Source organism: Nothobranchius furzeri, chromosome 5 (assembly GCF_043380555.1).
Source record: "Nothobranchius furzeri strain GRZ-AD chromosome 5, NfurGRZ-RIMD1, whole genome shotgun sequence".
NCBI classification, from domain to species: domain Eukaryota; kingdom Metazoa; phylum Chordata; class Actinopteri; order Cyprinodontiformes; family Nothobranchiidae; genus Nothobranchius; species Nothobranchius furzeri.
In genome coordinates, this window is record NC_091745.1 from 75,081,396 (window position 1) to 75,101,260 (window position 19,865).

The 19,865-nt window shown below is 41.0% G+C and overlaps 1 protein-coding gene across 2 annotated transcripts in view; it reads left to right on the top strand.

Annotated features, from left to right (window-relative positions):
• Positions 1–265: 265 nt before the first annotated feature.
• Positions 266–19,865, top strand: part of znf574 (zinc finger protein 574) — a 34,067-nt gene continuing 14,467 nt past the window's right edge. The window contains exons 1-6 of one of the 2 annotated variants that reach the window (XM_015950294.3): positions 266–413; positions 4,156–4,313; positions 14,784–15,972; positions 17,157–17,371; positions 17,901–18,080; positions 18,224–18,318. In XM_015950294.3, coding sequence (XP_015805780.3) covers positions 281–413; positions 4,156–4,313; positions 14,784–15,972; positions 17,157–17,371; positions 17,901–18,080; positions 18,224–18,318 — 1,970 coding nt within the window. In that variant the 5' untranslated portion in view covers positions 266–280. Of the gene's footprint in view, positions 414–2,728; positions 3,006–4,155; positions 4,314–14,783; positions 15,973–17,156; positions 17,372–17,900; positions 18,081–18,223; positions 18,319–19,865 lie in introns of those variants that run through there. The other variant, XM_054741099.2, reaches the window with a different exon arrangement.

Here is a 19,865-nt window from a genome sequence, read left to right on the forward strand (position 1 = left end):
ATATTTTACAGTAAATATCGGTAACATATAAAAATCTGACTTTATTATATATTTTTTCTGAGAACAAGAAACGTTTTCAGTGGTCCCAATATGCTTCCTCCTTAGATATTCACTAAAATGATAATTATCTTTTGCTAAAGGTCCTGTAAACAAGCTGTACTGCAGCGGACTGATGAGGAAAAGGGCCATTTAGCCACATTTGTGATCATTTAGAACCCTTACGTGTCACATTCTGCAGCATCACCTCTCTCCTGCGCGCCCTTTTAAACTACAATACCCGATGGTTTGTAAACTCAAACCCTATTGGTGTATAAAGTTGCTGATTCAGCCAATCAGATCGAGCCTTCCAACACGAAGGAAAAAAAACCCTGAAGTTGGCCTATTTCCTCCTCGACTAGAATCGTATGTCGACGGTGAGTTTCGTATAATTATTTTTCTCACTTATTTTACGCAGGCACCGCTGTTTGGGTGACATATTTCGCAGTAGTGTGTTCGTATGGAGGATTTCGACGGGGGGAGACAGCTAATATTAACTTTTAGTCTGTCGCCGCCATTATACCACCGAAGAAGCGCATCCCGCCCTCCTTCTCGAGTCTTTTCTTCTTCTTCTCCTTAGTATGAAAAAGTAAAGCACCACTGGTCCAAGTGGCAAAAGGAGCTCCGTCACCTGCTAAATTAACTCCGGTGCCCCTGTTAAAGAACGTAACCGTAGCCTGCCGTTTTAGCCTTCGTGTTAGCTCCGTAGCTGGCTGCAATTCCACGGACATGTGAGCCATTTTAAAAAGATGGCCATGATGGTTGCAACGACACAGCTCGGGAAGCTGTAGCTAACGTCTAGCTCCGACTAGCCTGTGCAATAATGGGTCTATTTGACCCTACTACGCCCTAGGGAATAGCTGCTTTTTACCTGTACTAGTGTGAAAAGCCTGTTTTTTTCGTGAAACCTATCCTCTCCCTCCTTACGCAGCAGCTGACATTGTCCAAGCAGCGTAAACACTAGCGTTGGCACATTGTCTGCTTCATTTACAGGTTAAAGTGACTGTTTAGAGATCAGTGATCATGGTTATTATGAATGGCAATTGGCTTCAAATGCTGGTTACATATTATTTAGCTAATTTATTGCAGAATTAACGTTGTGCTGTTTTACGAACATTATAAAGGTCACTCATTTAATTAACCATCAATATGCTTTATTACTATTACTATCGTTACACCAAATGCCACGAAACCAGTTAAAGCAGTGTATAAGTAGTAAATACACAATAAAATTAATAGTTCGTTTATCATACGTTTTTAAGATATGGAATAAATAGTTTTGGGTGGCCTAATCTAGGAAAGTCAATGTTTCCATGTCTTTGTTTGTTTACCACGTTGCTTTTCGTAAACCGTGCTTTTTATTGCAAATGTCTTTTTTTTAAAATTAATTTGTTGGTCAAAGCATCGTTACGTCAAATAGATTAAATTCTTATGCATCATTGAGGAAAAATCTGCTGATATTCAGGGAATGAGTTCACATCCAAAGCCCAGGGTTTTTAACTAAATGAAGATACCATACCAAGTTTTTTTTTATAAAGCACATTTAAAAACAGCATAACAGCTGACCAAAGTGCTGTACAGTAGTAATACAAAGGAAAAACCCCAAGATAAATATCATAGAGGAGATAAAACAGATAACCTAAAAATTTAAAAGAAACATACTAGAGTAAAAAAAAACCCAACAAAGTCACAATAAAAACAATAAAAGCTTGGTCATTGATCAAAAGCTAAATGATGGAAGTAGGCCTTCAGTACAGACTTGCACCGACCCGGTGCTGCGGCCTGTGGAAGTGGGAGAGCATTCCAAAGTTTAGGGGCAGCGAACGCAAAGGCCCGCTCCCTACGAGATGTATTCTTCATTTTTGGGATGCACAAAAGCAATTGATCTGCCGATCGCAGGTTTCTGGTTGGAGCATAAGGCTTAAGCAGTTCTGACAGATAAGCAGGGACTTGACCATTCAGGGTATTGTAAACAAAGGTTAAAACCTTAAACTGGATACGATATTTAACAGGCAGCCAGTGCAAGTGTGCAAGGACAGGTGAAATGTGACAGCATCTAGAGGTGTTTGTCAGGAATCGAGCCGCTGCATTCTGTACTCTGAAGAGACGTTCAATTGCTGAGACACTGACACATATAAGTACTGAGTTGGCATAGTCTAAACGTGAGGTCAAAGAGAAGGATGGGTAAATAAAACACTTTATGTCAAAACTAATTGGGGTAAAAATAATCTGTTAATTCATCACATTTCTTCATCTAGGTCTGATTGTGATTAATTTGTTGACATATCTTTACCAGCTGTTCCTACAGACAACATCTTGATCTTCTTGGGCTGCATGGTGGTGCAGTTGTTAGCACTGTTGCCTCGCAGCAAAAAGGTTGCAGGTTCGAAACTCGGCTGCAGCCTTTCTGTGTGGAGTTACATATTGCGTGGGTTTCCTCCCGGTACTCCGGTTTCCCCCACAAATCACAACATGCCCTATAGATTCGTACGTCGCTTTGGATAAAAGCGTCTGCCAAATAAATAAACATAATATCCGCCCATACCCTCAAGTAGGGGTAGAGCGATATATTGGTCGGTTGATATGTTGTGCCGATATTTACTCTTTTTATACATTAATCGATATTTGTCCTTAGTAAAGCCGATTTAATATCAGGCAAATCCCCGGGCAGCCCATTGCTGTTGCAGAATTTAATTGAATGCATTTGTTGTTCACTAATATCTGCATAATAAATACTCTAAATTAACTTTATTTAGGTGTCTGACTTTAAAACCGAGCTGTGCACAAAGTTAAGATTTAACAGTTAAATTCAGAGTTCAAAAAGTGATTCAGCTTAAGAAATTTAGTGAATCAACTGATGTTATTAGCGACCATTAGCTTAAAAATAAGGTGGAAAACATCTGGACAATCGGCTAAACATGGCTCAGACATATCGGTATCGGCAATAGAAAAACTCCCAAGATCAGCAGGTACTGTAATGTTTTTGTTTTTATTGCATGGTGCATATTGTACTTGTTTTAGCTATTTTTCTTAGTATTTTTAGCGGATGCCTAATGTGGAGCTCTAGGAAATTTCGTTGAATGTGCAATCATTTAATGACAATAAAGGATATCTAATCCATCTAATCTAATCTACATTTCCACTTAAACAAATGTGTTTTCTATGGTTTTTAGGAGCTTTTGGTACTAACCAAGAATAGCCAACAAACTGCCTAAAAATGTGACCTAATGTTGAATGTGCAGTAATCACCTCATCCAAATTGAACACCGGTGCTCACACAGCTCACTCTGGCGGGTAACTGATGAAGACAACTCTGTCGAAACCTTAGTTCCTTTTTTATTTTATTTTTGCACCTAGTAAAGATTTTCCAGGACCTGAGGGCTCCGGTCCTCTTCCTTCAGTTCTAATTTTGAATATATGTGGAAAAAAATCTGGGGCAGCCGTGACTGTGTTGAAGAAGTAAAGTTTTGGATGTTTTTTGGAACATCAATAAGTCTTTTGTTATTTTTCCCACAATATAAGTACAGGATACCTTCATTCTTTCATATTTTTTCATTATTTGCCTATTAAAACTCGACCAATGTCTCATGCAAACGGAGATGTTTAGTTGCACTTTCCTAACAGCTTTTGTTGAAGGGCTGATCGGTGTTCAGTGTGTGGGAAGGGTTGCAGATCGAGCTTTGATTCTAGATACTCTCAGCAGCAGCATGAGCCTGACTGCCCTTCCAGTGCCTTCTACTACAATACAAATCTAATGGACGTTGGAGCTAAACATCATCTCAGACCACCAAACGGAGAAGGGAGAGGAGGACCCGGTGAGGTGTCCAGTTGAGCAGCAACCTGCATGGATAAAATAACAATCAGCTCAGCCTCGGTGCATGATGAGTCATGTTGGCAGCCTGAGAGTCTGAGCACTCGTGTTCATGCTGTGTTAATGATGCACACGCGTCTTTTCATCAGGAGAGGGCAATGTTCACAACCTAACCTAATATAGAAGGCTCGTGTAGAAGTCTTGTTCATGGATTTAAAGCTCATGTTAGTTTTGTGAATCTTTAAACCAGGTGTGCATTACTGATTCTCATGAATATTCTTTTTTTAAAATTTCCGTTCCCCCGACAGTCATGGAGAGTTCGTCCGTGTACATGTGTTTCCCCTGCTACCAGGAGTTTAATAGTCTTGAAGAAGTCCTCAAGCACCAGCTGACGTGCACTGTGGATGAGGATCAAGCTGGCTCGTCCGAACGCACCCAGGCCAACGTCCCGGGGCAGCAGATACAGGTAACCACTGCCTCATCCTGCAATTCCTCTAGTGTCATGCGACTGTTGGTGTGGGTTTCATTATGTCTGTGTCGCTTTAAGTGCTCTGCTCTGATCACATAAAACCTCTGAGTCGTATCTGGAGAACAGCATTGAGCTGACAAGTACATCTTTAGCCATACATTAACAGGACTCATCATCATACTAACAACATCCTTGATAAGTTGATCACTGTTTGTAATTATTTACCAGCTCGTTTCAAAGTGTCGCTGCATACTAATGCCTCATTTAAATGTACTCTGACATCATGTTTGTAATCTCAGGATAACAAGTGGGTGTCTAACTTTTCCAGAGGATGAACATTTTGTTGTAAAACATGGCAGAAGTGACTTTGTTTGTTTTTGTGGCGTGATTATTTTCCTGATGCCAATCCAATCCAATTTTATTTATAAAGCGCATTCACAAGGCATTACAACCAAACAAGGTGCTGTACACTAAAAATGTAAGTTAATTAAACCGGCGTTATACAAACATGTCGAACACGGATAAAAGATAAAAAAGGAAATACAACAAAATTCCCAAAACTAACAGCTAAAAATCAATAAAACACAGGGAGAATAAAAAAATAGAAAACATTTTAAAAAGAACCTCAATAATACGGAAGTTGATATTGTAAAGTCCATTTTTAAACAATGCAGATGTAAGTGATGGTCATAATTATGTTGTATAAGCTAGGTTGAAGTAGTGAGTTTTCAAGCGTGATTTAAACATGCTAGCTGTTGGTGCTTGCCTCACTAGCAGTGGTAATGTGTTCCACAGCTTCGGTGCACAGACAGAGAAAGCCCTTTCTCCACGGCTTTTTAAACGTGCATTCGGAACAGCTAGGAGGAGCTTATCTTCAGACCTGAGAGCACGCGGCGGGTTGTAGTAATGGACAAGTTCACACAGATATGGAGGAGCTTGATGGTTCAAGGATTTGTAAGTCAGAAGCATAATTTTGAAATTTATCCTGAACTGCACGGGCAACCAGTGGAGAGATTTCAGAATTGGAGAAATGTGTTGTCTTCTGTCAGCTCCAGTCAGCAACCTAGCTGCTGAATTCTGGACCAGCTGAAGTCTAGAAAGAGCTGCTTTACTTATGCCGTATAAGCAGGAGTTAGAGTAATCTAGCCTTGAAGTGATAAAAGTGTGGACCACCGATTTCAGAAGACAGACACTCAGGATGTGCTTTAGTTTCGAGATGCGTCTTAGTTGGTAAAAACATGATTTAACTGTGTTATTGACCTGGGCATCCATCTTCAGAGCCTGGTCCATTTTTACTCCAAGGTTGGAGATTACAGAGGATACATTAGGTGAGAGATAGTGAGGTCAGGTTGATGAGTAGCCGTGGTACTGTTAGGAATGAAAACGATTAAGTCAGTTTTGGAGTCATTAAGATGGAGGAAGTTATCAGCTAGCCATTGCTTGACCTCAAGGATACAATCAGACAGAACTTTCGTTGATTGAGTTGGCTTAAATGAAAAATAGATTTGACAGTCGTCAGCGTAAAGATGGTATGAGACATACCAGCTTTACGACTGATTAATTTTTCCTTCATTCCACAAAGCAAGCACAGTTGATGAAGATATATTTGGGGGACATAAAAGTGCGACAAGAAAGACGAAACATGAACTGTGGCACCCAAATTCGACCACAGGAAGTCATTCTTACATCACGCTCCTTTAACTAATACAACAAAAACGCCATTACCCGTGACTAGGGTTGAGCATCGATAGGAACCGGGACCAACTGTTAGTTTTTCCCGGAATCGTTCAACAGCTTTTATTTCGAGTCCTAGAATGCCGACCGGAAGAGGAATCCGCGGCCGATCTCCGTGGAAAAAAAAAAAAACGTGATCTGCAAATTGTGATCATCGCTTTTCAGAGCTGATCACACCAGCTGTCTGTGCGCAGCACCGAGTCCCCCCTCCCTCCACCCAGATATAAACAAATGCGTCTGCCGACCTTTTACTCCGTAATGTAAACTTTTACTCCTGCAGCGTAGAGAAAACTCGTTAAAAAACGTCAACATGGTGGATTTAATGGAAGCTTTAAAGAACAAACTCTGGACGGTGTGAGGTGAGTTTGTCTCACTGCAGAAATAAAAACACACACGGAGCGTCAGCAGTCAGACGCAGCCGCTCACCAACACTCTGTGTGTGTGTGTATGTGTGTGTGTGTGTGTGAGCGTCAGAAGGCTGAACAATAACCTGTAGAATAATTAAAGCCATCATGCTAGAGCAGCTTCTCTGTGGTGGACCACACCAGCTTCTGCCACGATAAATAATAATAATAATAATAAATCACACACAAAGTTGTAAACATTTTAATTTCCTTTCTGAACTATTTCTGTTGAGTTTTAATGTTTAAACCTGTTAGATTGTTACTGACAGCAGCTACGTTTCTGTTCTGACTGAAGCTGCTGCAGCATGGAGGTGTAGTTCTCAGTCATCCTGGACATGATCATCCTGAGAGTTTTAGCTGAAAACAGCTGGACGTTTCTGGATATGTTGGAGACATTTAGCCTCTCATCCCAGAGGCATCTTCCAGACTTTGGTTGTGGTCAGAAACAAACACACTGGTTGGGCTGCAAGTCTTTTTCCTTTTTTCTCCAAAACATGTTTTTGTCTAAATGAAGGTGATGTTGTTGTTCATAGAATTAAAAATTCATGTTAAAGTTGAGATTATTTCCTCAAGTAGGACCTGTGGTTAGCTGGCTCATGTAAAGCATGTCATGCCTTGAAAGAATCGAGAATCAATAAGAACCGGAATCGAAACGAGGAATTGGAATTGGAATCGTTCATAATCAAACGATGCCCAGCCCTACCCGTGACGCTTCTGTGGCCGAGGTAAAAAGAACAGAAAGTAAACAACAGGCCTTTTTGATAGATACTGCTGTCTTCCTCCTTGTTTGTTATTACGTGAACTGCCAAAATCACACGTGATCTTGCAGTTCTCCTGTGAGTTTGTGATCTTGCGTTAGAATAGAATAGACATTATTGATCTCACATTGGGGAAATTACAGCAGCACCAACACTTAAGAGAATAATTTGAAGGACATTTACAGCTGTGTGGAGCGCTTTTGCTGCAGATGCTCGTCTGAAATGCTTCGGACGGGCAGAGACGCGCTGGGAAAATGTGTCCATTACATTACGTGCGGTCAAAAGCTCGGGGTAACTTGACAAAAATGTCTTGAATATTCTCAAGTCTTTTTAAGTGGGCGACTTCCTATTTTTTAGTCTACTTTTTATTTTATTTTTTAAACAAAAACACTCACAAATTTAGTTTCATGCTGATCATATTAGATCAGGAGGTGTCTTCGGTCTGGTCCAAGATGGTTTACATGCCTTAATGTGCTCTAAGCAACCAAATCTGAACCCTCGAACCATCCTGAGTTAGTTCAAAAGGTTCTTTATTATTATTATTATTATTATGGTTATTATTAGGGTCGTCACGATAGTAAAATTTCAAACTCGATTCGATACTTGAATAAAAACTCGATACTCGATTTCGATACTATTTAAAAACACCAATTTATTGAACAAGTTTATTCATAAAATAACATTCCTCAATTCATATTGCAAAAATTAAATGTTAAGAATTAAGTGTATAAAGTGCTTAAACCTGTCAAGTATCGGCATTTTTTTAAAACGTGCATACAAAAACTGGCGAAAGTTAACACTTTAAATCATGAATTGTCTCACTGTATATACATTATTTGCAGAGTGATGTTTTGCTGCTTAAACTCTGTTTAAGTTGCATTTTTGTCATAAGATGTAATGCCATATGTTTTGTTCTGTACTTTTGAGCAACTCTGTTGGTCAATAAAGGGAGAAAACGAATTTCTCCACAGTAGGACAAAGGTACATCTAATCTTAATAAAAACAGATTGGCGCACGGCAGTGACATCATTAAAACATGGGAAATTGCAATGTAGCCATGCGGCGTCTTCTTCTTCTGTTTGTCCGGGAGGCGAAGGCTGCTTTACGGCATCTGGCTGTCGTGCGTGTCGGTGTACTTGAAGAAGGCTGTGTATAATAGTCCATAATATCGATACCACAGGGATGGAATATCTAATTTAGATACCACTTTTAGTATCGATTTATATCTAGTAGGGCTGGGGGTAAACGATTATTTTTAAAACGATTATTCTGACGATTATTTTATCGAATAGTCGACTATTCTAATGACTATTTAGAAAATTAATCTAATGATTATTTTTCTATTGCACAATTAACAAAAACCAGAAAATCTCAAATAAATTCCTCAAAAAAATTGATAAATTCTTACTGTAAGAGAATAAACACTACAGGCCTTCCATTTTGTATAACACTGCGTTTATTGTGTTGCGGTTGGTTATGTTCTGGTGACATGTAGAACTTGGGAGTGCAGGCTGCTGCCTGAGAGGTGGTAGAAGATGGAGTGTCTCCATGCTGCTTTGTTTTGGTCACTTATGTGCCTGAGGCGAGTGGTCTTACGGGTTAAACCAAACTCAAGGTGATATTTTACACTAAACCGAAAACCCACAACACTCTAAATGTAATAAAAGGGAGATCTACACCACAAAAAAGATGAACTCTAAACCAAAACATAACAGCTTATCCAAACGCAAGAAGCTGTTAGCGAAGATGCTAACAGTAGCTTTACCAACGTTAAGTTCAAGTTACCAAGTTTAAATAAACCAAAAACACCCAGCAGCAAACAGACCAGCACGGAGGAGAGACTGCTACCACCAAAACAGCTCTCCTAATGTCTGAAAGAAGCTCCTTAATGAAGGGAGAAACGCTCCCGGTGATTTTCTACATCTGCGATAGACACGAAGCAGCGCATCTGACCCCGGAAGTTGTTGCCCGTTGCCGGGAGACGAAGGCGGGCAAAACAGGAAAATAATCTAGTAGTGGACGGACGTTGTTCCGGGTCTTCGGTATTTGGCGGAGATGTTAGTGAAGGCGGAGAAGAGGGCGAACTAGAGGAAAAACAGGCAGATTCTTCCTCTATTTACAAACTCCTGGGGATGCAACAAGTGGGCGCGGTGCGTCGACTTCCGTATCTGACGTCGACAAATTTTTAGAATCGAGCCGTCGACTTCGTCGAGGCTTCGCTACAGCCCTAATATCTAGGTATTGATTTTCTTTTGACAACACTAGTTATTATTATTGTTGTTGTTGTTTTTATTTTTGTTATTATTATTAGTGGTAAATTAGAGCTGTAACTTGTTAAGATGAGATTTCCTCTTTTAATTAACAAATAATCAGAATCTTGCTAATATTTGCTGTTATTTTTTAAATAATTATTCATTTAAATTTGTCATGACCTTCTAAATGTCCCCATTTTTGTTTACACCGGAGAACGTTTATGTACAAACATAGTCTAGGAGTAATTTGGTAATTAACTGTATTAGTTTTCAGACCCCAACAGTTACCTTGATAAAACGACAAATGTTATGCATTAATGCCACCAAATATTTAAAGTACAGATCTACACGGTGCTGCTCTTTGCCCTAAGTAGAGGCAGTGTGACAGATGAGTACATAGTTTATCAGAATAATGAGTCACTAATGGTGTAAACAGGGGTGATGTGTGGCAATGATGGCACTAGAATGATTATGGATTCATCATGGGCTGCATGGTGGCGCAGTGGTTAGCATTGTTGCCTCGCAGCACGAAGGTCGCAGGTTCAAAACTCGCCTTTCTGCGTGGAGTTGCGTGTTCTCCCCATGCATGCGTGGGTTTCCTCCAGGTACTCTGGTTTCCCCCACACATCACAACATGCCCTACAGGTTATTAAAAAAAAAACTTGTACGTCGCTTTGGATAAAAGCGTCTGCGAATTGAATAAACATAAACATAAACATTTTAGTCGATGTGGAACAAATAAAGTCATATTAATAACAAAGGAACAACTTAATTCTGAGTGCAGTGATAGAAACGGGTGAATCTAGAGAAAATCACAGAGGGGGACATGTTTTTACCTACTTTTGTGTTTTGCCTGTAGTGTTAGTTTTTGTGGCATTACTGGACATGGCATTCAGCCTTGTTGGAGTTAGATGGCTCTTTATTCTGTTGCTTTCTTATGACAGCTTCTAAAATAAGCCCTCAGGGTTAAAAGCAGTCATGGGCCCTCGTTCTGCAGCGGGGAAGGGCTGTCGGAGACGGTGCCCGGACTTCCATCCTTTACAGTCTCAAACGTGCGTCTATAAAGCACAGTGGCACTTGTGACAGACGGATTGCATCCTGAGTCGCCAGAGGGAAGAGGGGCATGAGAAATGCTTCCGTCGGTGCCACTCTTTCCCCTGACTGATCGCTCATTGGCCCTTTCGTAGATGAATCAGCTCCAGAAACACTAAAAACCTGCGTACCTCGTGGCTTCTTGGCCCACGCTGTGTCTTTAGCGGCTTTATTGCATGTGTTCAAACGGCTCTAGCTGTCGTAATCTTCATGCCCGTTATGTGAACTTGATGTAAAGCAATGATTTAATTTCTCACATGGTACACTTCATCTGTGGAGATTGTGCATTTAGAAGGTTGACCAATATGGGTTTCCTGTTGCAGATGCCAATTTTTCTGGGTGGAATTTCATGGCTGATATTAGATGTTTTCCACCGTATTTGTGTGATAAAACGTCACAGACAATCCAGTGTGTCTTAATCTGAATCAGGTTTTGAACACTGAATAGAACCATCTGTTTAATCCTAATTTTGTACACTGCACATTGTTAAAATCAAACATTTCACCAAAACCAAACAAATCAATAAACTGAACAGGTATTAAAAATACAAAATGGTTGAATAAAAAGAAATGTTTTAGAGCATTAAGCAGATGTTTTCCAAGAACAAAGATATGCACATAAATAAGCTGAATACAACTTTAGGGTATAAATAAAAATGTATCAGAAAAAATAAAAAATAAAATATATAAAATTAGTGCTAGCAGCAACATCTAAAGTGCATTCAGTCTTTCTTTGTTTTTAAAAGAGGCCCTTCACTGAGAAACCAATTTTTATTAATTATTTTTGAAAATAATCGGTCAGTCTGAGTGTTTCCTGCAGGCTGAACATGAAAATAGTCTCCTTCACCTATCTCCTGCATTAGCTTCTGATAGAAAACAGACGGTGAAACTCTAGGATTAGAAAATCCTGACACATCTACGTCACACTGTCACTTAACATTCATGGACTCACCCATCTTGACTCATGATGGGGAAGGCTGTTGTTGGTTTAGCGTCCAGGAGACGGCAGAGAACGTCTTGACTAGTAGAAGATAACAATTAGAATTAGCAACTCCACCACTCTGCAGAACTCCTCCAGGTTTGTGTTATTTGTGGAGATAAAACAGTCAGAGGTAGAGTCATGTCGCTGTTAGCCAATCAGCGGCGAGATGTCCAAGTATAAGGAAATGAAACAGTAAATCCTGTTTCTGAAGCTCAGCTCTGATCTAGCTAGCTTCTAGTTCTTTAAACAGGCACACCGGAGCTTTTTGCCCCACAGTACGACTTACAAGACACTCACTCCTGCTAGAGATCACTGCAAATGCATTAAAAACATGAGTGAAGGACCTGTTTAAAAATAATTCCTAACTAATCTTCATCTGAACCATAAATTAAATTATTTAGTAAACCTGACTTAGCAGCAGTAGCATCATAGAAAAAAAACTCCTCATTTCTGATATTGAGACTTTCTATCTGGATATCCACGGATGTGCCTGACTTTAAATCAGCTCTACTGAAGTTGAATATTGGCCGATGCGATTTATATAAAACTGGTCAATGTCAGTCTTTCCCTCGTTGCAGAAGTATTGTCTGGGCCCTACGGGACTTCAGCTGTGATGATGACTCACTTCCCTTTAAGCTGATTCTGCATCAGATATTTTCAGTAGAAGACAGAAAAGTTTTTGGCTTGTGCAAGAAAAGGCTGCTCTGGCTAAACACACCATTGAGTGGCACATATCTGTTAGAATAGCAGTAACATTCCCAACAGTGTTCTCGTTATTTAATATCCTTGATTTTTAAGGTTAACCACATGGCAGGGGTGAGGTGGTGCTCACTCCTCACTCCCGCCACTTGGACTTCAAGAGATAAACCATCAACCCTGCTTAATGGTCAACTTTCCTAGCGGGGTCACCCATGAAGACAGTGGGAGGGTTAAAGGACTCTTAACTCTTTTGCTGCCAGCTGTTTCCTGATCGGTAAAGCCCGTCGCTGCCAGCATTTCTCACCATTTTTACTGTTTTTTTTAAGAGCCACAGAACGTTGCGCGCTAGGATGACGTCAACGCCCAAACTACCAAAACAAAGCGGAGACTCACCTCTTACATCAGGAAGAATCTGCGCGTTTCGAGCGTTATCCGTTCTTTCATAATCCGTTGTTGAATTGTGATCGGCAGACGCTTTTCCGTTTCGCGCCTCACTTTTTTTTTTTTTTACAGTAGCGGCTCAAAACGATCTCCTAACACATGGATTTTTTGCTTCCTGATCATGTGACGTGTGACGTATGCGGATGAAGATCTGCTTTAGAGCTGAGATGTTTGTTCTCACGGTGCGGGGGCTCGTCCGACACCCACACAGTAAAAAAAATGCAAATGACGAGTGAATGAGTTAAGCAAACAAGTTTTTTTCCATAAAAATAAATTTTCTGTTTTGTGTGCACTTGCATGTGCAGAGTTAGACTTTTTTATAGCTGCAGACCCCTTTATTCAAAGCGACTCACATTAGCGTATTCTAACCTAACATTAAATTTGATCTCAACCCAAGTAGATGGACATTTTTTAAAAACTGGATTTATCTGCAAAATACAAACACGACATCTTAAAGAAGTATGTGCATTAAATGACTTCATATGAATGTTAAATATTAGGGATGTGAATCTTAGAGCAACTCACGATTTGATTAGATTCCGATTCTCTGGGTGTCGATTCGATTCAGAATCGATTCTCGATTTGAATCAATTCACAATCAATGTTAACAAAGAGTGTCAGTTCTAGGATGAACTACTTTGTTGTACAAGTTAGTTAAAGCTATGGGACATTTTAATTTGACTTTAAACTGGTCGTGCTCCAAAAATGCTAATTTACAATGTAAAATAAAGTGATTCTAAAACTGTAAACAGAAACAATTTTTTGACCAAAAGGCAACATTTATTTTTGCTTACCTTGTAAAATATAACAAATCTGTAGTTACCTAACAGTAGCTTTGAAAGTAATACGGTCAAATACTTTTCAAGTATGTGTGGAAACAAGTTACATGAGTAATCCTGAGTACTCACTTATCAAATTAGAAAATAAATATGAGAATATCTCAAATTTCTGAGTATGGAAAAAATAACATTCAAGCGCCCTCTTATCAGCAGATTCAAACATAAATCATCTCAATTTATGGGAGCACAAAAGTAAACGGAGTACTGACTCTCCTAACAAAGACCAAAAAAGTGCATGTCAAACCTGTAACGTGCCAAATATTTGAGTTCTTGGAATCGATTCTGAACCTTTGTGAATCGATTCTGAACCTTTATAAATAAGAATCCCGATTCAGACTTGAATCGATTTTTTTTCAGCACCTCCATTAAATATTCAACCTGATTTAAGCAGAGTCAAATGCACTTAAAACAAGAAGTACCGCCTATGTAGAGCTGTCAGATGGCACGGCAGGTGGTTTGTATTTTTGTTCACCTGGCTCCTACTTTAATCACCTGCTTTGCTGCAATAACGACTAATAGCTTTTGTATTCATATTAAAGTTTCCCAGGCAACAACAGAACTATGTCTCAGTGAGATTGAGCTCCACGAAGACTCCTAAACACAAAATGTTTTCAACAGAGATTTCTCTGTGCTACAGACCAGCCAAGTTTGAGAGAAAACACTATTGAACAGTTGAATGTGAATCCGTAATGGCTGGTTCGGTTCAGTAACTTATTTGCTCGTGTAATCTGTATCTTTTAAAGGATAAAATGTATGTTAATGCAAGCTGTAATTGCAATCAGGAGGCTATTGAAACAGCCAGACCACATCTGAAGGTGGTCTATTACTCACACACTCCAGAATACCACTGCAACACACGTCATTACTGTGTGAGTCATGTTGAACTGAAGTGATTGAGGTGGCTCTGATTCCCCCAGCCTTGACCTTGATGTTGTTTTTTTCCCCTAACATCCAAATAGATGGATGGAGTAAATGTAAAACCTTGTGGAGTGACCCGTTCAACCCCGATAGGCCTTTTGATCGTTATCATTGAGGCGGAGGCCTTATCTCTGCTCAGTGGAAGCTTGGTTTCAAACACATGCTGCTCAAATTGACCTCTGTCCCCCAACATTGAACTCTCATCCCTCCGATGCTGCAAAGAACACGTTTAAAGTCAAACAGCTGCAGGCTGAATTCCCTTGAAACGCCAATTTTTTTTTTTTTTAAGAATAATTTTATTACACACTAACACAGAAAATAAAATGTATGTTTTTTTTTCTCTTTGCAGCAACATATAATAAATTTATCCAGGGCCAGTGGAGTCCTGGAGGACGAAGCCGAACAAATTGGAGTCTCACAGGATGCAGTCTCACACATCGAAGTCCACGTGGGACATCCGTCTCTGCAGATTAGTAATGAACTTGACAATGTTTCAGAGGCCAAGTGGCAGTCGTCGGACCAGCCCAGAATCCTTTACCAGTGTGGGGATTGCGACGAACTGTTCAAGAGTCTTGATATGTGGCAGCTTCACCGTAAAGAAGGGACATGCCTCCAGGCGGCGGCTGAGAGCAAGGTAACGCCAGATTCACACGATGAGCCTGAAACCGCAGATGAAAGCTTGGCGATGTCTTTAAATCCAGATGATTCTGCTTTGGTCGAGCCGATAAGTGGCAGCAATCTCGTACCTGAGCTGATGGAAACCCCTCTAAACGCACCAGAAAAGGAGGTTTCACAGATGTTTCCACCTCCCGGCCCAGACTGTCCTGAAGCTGAAGTGGCAGCTTCAACGTCTTTTTTAGAAGATTCGTCTCCAAGAAGGAGAGGAGTAAACAAAAAGCCTAAACCTGAAGCGGTGCTGCTGTGTGTGGACTGCGGCTTGTGTTTCGGGATGGTTTCTGAGCTCGTCACCCACCGCAAGACTCAACACGGCTTTGAGGAAGCCCTGCACCGCTGCACCGTGTGTGGAGAAAGCTTCTTGAATACCACACTCTTCCTCTATCACCGCAAACAACATCGACAGAAAGGCGAGGAAACGGTGGTGATGGTTTCTGAGGTATATAGCCAGAAAAACCGAAACGACACGCAGCCTTCACCCGGCGCCATGACCTCCACCTTTACACAACCCGAGCTGTTCTTCTGCACTCTCTGTGGGACGGACTTCAGCGACGACAGAGCGCTGGCTGCACACCGTAAACAGAAGCACAACCTGGATAAACACCTCCACTGTTGTTCCTACTGCGGCGAGACCTTCATGAACACCACTCAGTACCTATACCATTGGCGCCATCACCGCTTCACGACCAGGACAGAGGTGACGGATGGGGCGGCGACTGTGGATGCAGTAACTACCAGTGAGTGCGAAGATGCAACAAAAACCGCAAAAGGGCTGCTGTCTCCCTCTGCTGGTGAATTTGTGTCCTCCATTCCTAAAAGAGGCAAGCCAGCTTTCAGGATCGTGAGCGCCAACACCCTGGAAGGTAAGTGGAAGTCTTTATAAATGTACGCAACACGACGTTTACCTTACTAAGTTTAGCTTAAAAGCACATGTAACCCAGAAGCTAGAACCTTAATGAGGTATTAACTAATTGGCTTACTAATATGATCCATCCTCAATTTAGATAAAATATAAAATATAAATTAAGGAAATTAACAATACTAATTAATAGATATCTAATTAACTAATAGATAATTTCATAATGAATTATTGGAAGGGTGAATAACTAAAATAACGAGTTTAATATTAAACATCGGTTAAAACAAGAATCTTGAACATCCCTAACAGAAACAGAAGAGGAAAGCTGTATACTATTGGTCCAGGTGGGAATCTGAAATTTCATTGGCTGAGAGAAATAAGTCCCGCCTCCGCGAAATAAAACCGTGCGACGCAGCTGAGCGAGAGGAGAGACAAACGGCTGTGCAGCACGCAGATACAGAAAGCAAAGACTGAGCGGTTAGAGAGAGAGAGAGAGAGAAAAAAACAACGGTCGAGGCCGTGAAGAACCCTGATTTGGGTGCCGCATAGATAGAGGGAGAGGCGGACTTGACTCCTTCTAATAAGAGCTAGGAACTTGGAACCAACGCGATTTGTGTGGAGACGACAGAGTGAACCAATCCTCTGTAGGAGGGAACCGTTGGAGCGCGTTGGCTGGTTTTTTTTTTTTCCTTGGGTTTGATCCCGACTCCTATGATCACTCACTTGGAACGAGAACTGGATTTCTTCCTGACGAGGGAGATGGCGAGCCTTAACCACTGAACGAACCAGGACATCTCAAGTAACTGAAGAGCAGACTGCTCTCTTCTGTGAACAATCTCAACGGTGTGGTAGGAAAAAATCGCACCACCGGACTCTGACTTTCACCCCAAGCGTGGGGATTTGACTTGACGCCGGCTGACTTGTGACTCATATGATCAAATCTCATACCGACCACTTTACTATTGTCGATTGTTTTCATCTGTTTTTATGTGTTATCTTTATGTGTTATATCTCCCATTATTATTAAAATTTAGTATATAAACCGTTTCATGCTATACCCGTGACTCCAGTCATTCTTAAACAACCTCCAATTCTCCCCGAACCTAATTATTGGCCCATTTGTTTATTTTTTCTTTTAATTATCTTATTGTATCCTGTAATCCGGTTACACACATTTTCTGTGTTCAGGAAACAAAAGTTCAGGCTCTAAAGATGAATCGGAGGGTGGCACTTCAGCCGATCCGGACAACCTCAACCACCCCCCGCCTGCCAAGCTGCTGCAGGACTGGGCCCGGACACCACTCCCCCACGTTTGCCCCTATTGTGGCAAAACCTTCACCCGACGGGTCTTCCTCCGCACGCACGTCTTCAGCCACACCGGAGAAAAACTCTTCACATGCAAGGTGCCGCTCGGAAACCTAATCAAAGTGTCGCCTTTTCTGGATGTGAACGATTTGCTTTGATGTAAAGATCATTTATGTTGTGTGGCTGGCTTTGATGGGATGATGTAACACTTCTAAGTGGAGGTTGACAGAATTTGAGCCCCCAGGCTCATTATATCTGACAGGTTCCCTGGCGTCTTCGAGCAGTTGGGTCGCTTTAATAAAGCATCTTTGAATCGAATTTTATAAAATTTGAATTTGAACAAGCGCGGATGAGCAGCTTGCAAGGTCTGGGTTTGTGTGAACAAATTACAAATTATGCTGAAACAGAAACGAGACTTTTGTCTCGTTGCAGAGATTTCTGCTATAAAATGGAAAAGGCGAATCCCAGTCTCAGTGCAGTACAAAGATTTAATGCATCGCTGTGAAAAAAACGAGCCGTTTGAATTTTAACATTCAGCGCGGCTCCAAAGTATCTATTTTGTTGACTGTGTGAATTAAAGCAGCAGTAAATATAGCCACGGCACTCATCCTGATTGTTGTTGTGTAGGTGTGCTCAAAGTCGTTCACCAACTCCCAGAGTCTGCTGCGACACAGCATGAACCACACAGGCACCAGGCCCTTCTGCTGTGACGTTTGTGGTAAAAGCTTCTCCCAGGCCGCCACTCTGAAACGACATCAACGCATTCACACGTCCACGGAGCCGCCGCGCAAGAGGGGACGCAAACCGGTACGGACGCCGTCCTAATCGCCACCATCCTTCAGCTGCATCTGAAAATCATTCGTCAGCAACTTTAGGAAAAGTTTTGTTTCTTGAGAGAGACACTTCAGATGAGTTTTTGGGAAATGTGTTTTTTGCTGATCCTCTCACAGGTGTACAATCTGGACATTGAAGGAGCTGCTCATGTCTACTCGTGTCCCAGCTGTCCTTCACGATTCAGCAACGAGGAGCAGCTCAACCATCACAAGTAAAAACACCCTACAGACATCTTTACAGGGTATCCGCAGGTCCTTAAAGTCTTAAAAAGTCTTAAATTAGCATTTCCAAATTTAAGGCCCTAAAAATCCTTAAAAATTACAAATAATCCTTAAATACAGTTTCCAAAGGTCTTAAATTACCAAAGACCCAGTAAACAAGATTCTTTTATATCTATAAAATTTTTGTGAATGTTCTACTTGGTGTTCAGCATTTTTTGTGTACGATGTTGCCGTAAGTGAAACCATACACATTCAGTTGGTTGTGAAAGGGGGCTATTTTTAAATGAGCACATTAGCTGATTAAGCTAGCGGGAGCTTGCGCCATGGGGAATTGCAAGTTTAATGGTAACTGGATGCTAATCCCACGTTCGCGACTTAAATTTAATTTTAAAAATAGTTTAAATTTGGTCCAAGTGGCCTTAAAAAAGTCTTAAAAAGTCTTAAATTTGGCTCCCTTAAACCTGCAGATACCTTGTCTTTATTTCTAAGGATTTTAGTGTTTGTGGATGTTTTGAGGGGTGAAGGGGTGGGTGCAACATTTAAATCGGTTGTCTGTATTCGGTCATTTTGCAGCTGTTTACCACATGAATGCATTAGAAGTATAAAACCCAGGAGAGGATTTAGATAAGTTCTCTTCCTCTCAGCTGGAGCTGTAACAGCCGAGCCGCGTTCGACTACTGAGCTAGACTTTTAAGCACAGATATCTGCGTGCCCTTGAGCCTTTGCCGCATATGACTGACAACCGGAGGCTCGGTAAATTAAGATGACAACGATACCAACGCAGGACGGTGGACAAACCTGTCCTACCCCGCTTAAGAATGGAGAGAATGACGACACTAAAGTATGTCTGTAAATGAGCGCAAAGTGTCGTGATAAAAATAATGACTTTATACCTTTTTGTTGGAACAAAACCAAAAAAATAGTTAAATCTAATCACCTGCTTTTAAATCAACATTCCCGAAGAGCCAAAAGCCCCGAACACGACATTAAAGCCTGCCCAAGAGCTGCTTTAATCATCTGGAGTTTTGATTGTCTTCGTGTGGAGTCCTTATCCCAGCAGAGAGCCAAAGCAGCCTTGAAACTAACGCGAGACGCTTTAACTTTTGGTTCCTCTGTGGAAACCTCATTAGGGGTGTGGTTTTGCTGACTAAAGGGTGAATTTCTTGCATCTAGGCTTAAACTAAACAATTTAAACTGATGCTTGTTCCTTTTAGGGGGGGTGAATTGGCAATGCAGCTTTGCTTGGGTGAGATTATGATCTTCAGTTTTAGTGGCAGTAATTCATCTGATGTGTGAACTGATATTAAGGATCTATGAAGGCTTTTAATCAACAAAGATCTTGGCATAGATTCTTATTGCATCAGATAAATCTGAAAGGCACTGAAGGGTATGTTTACCTTTACCTCTGGCATCAACAAGGCATTTTTGCCCGCAGAACTGCTGCTCACCGGATGTTTCCCCTTTTCTGGACCATTCTCCGTAAACCATAGAGATGGATGTGCTTGACAATCCCAGAACATCAGCAGTGTGTGAAATA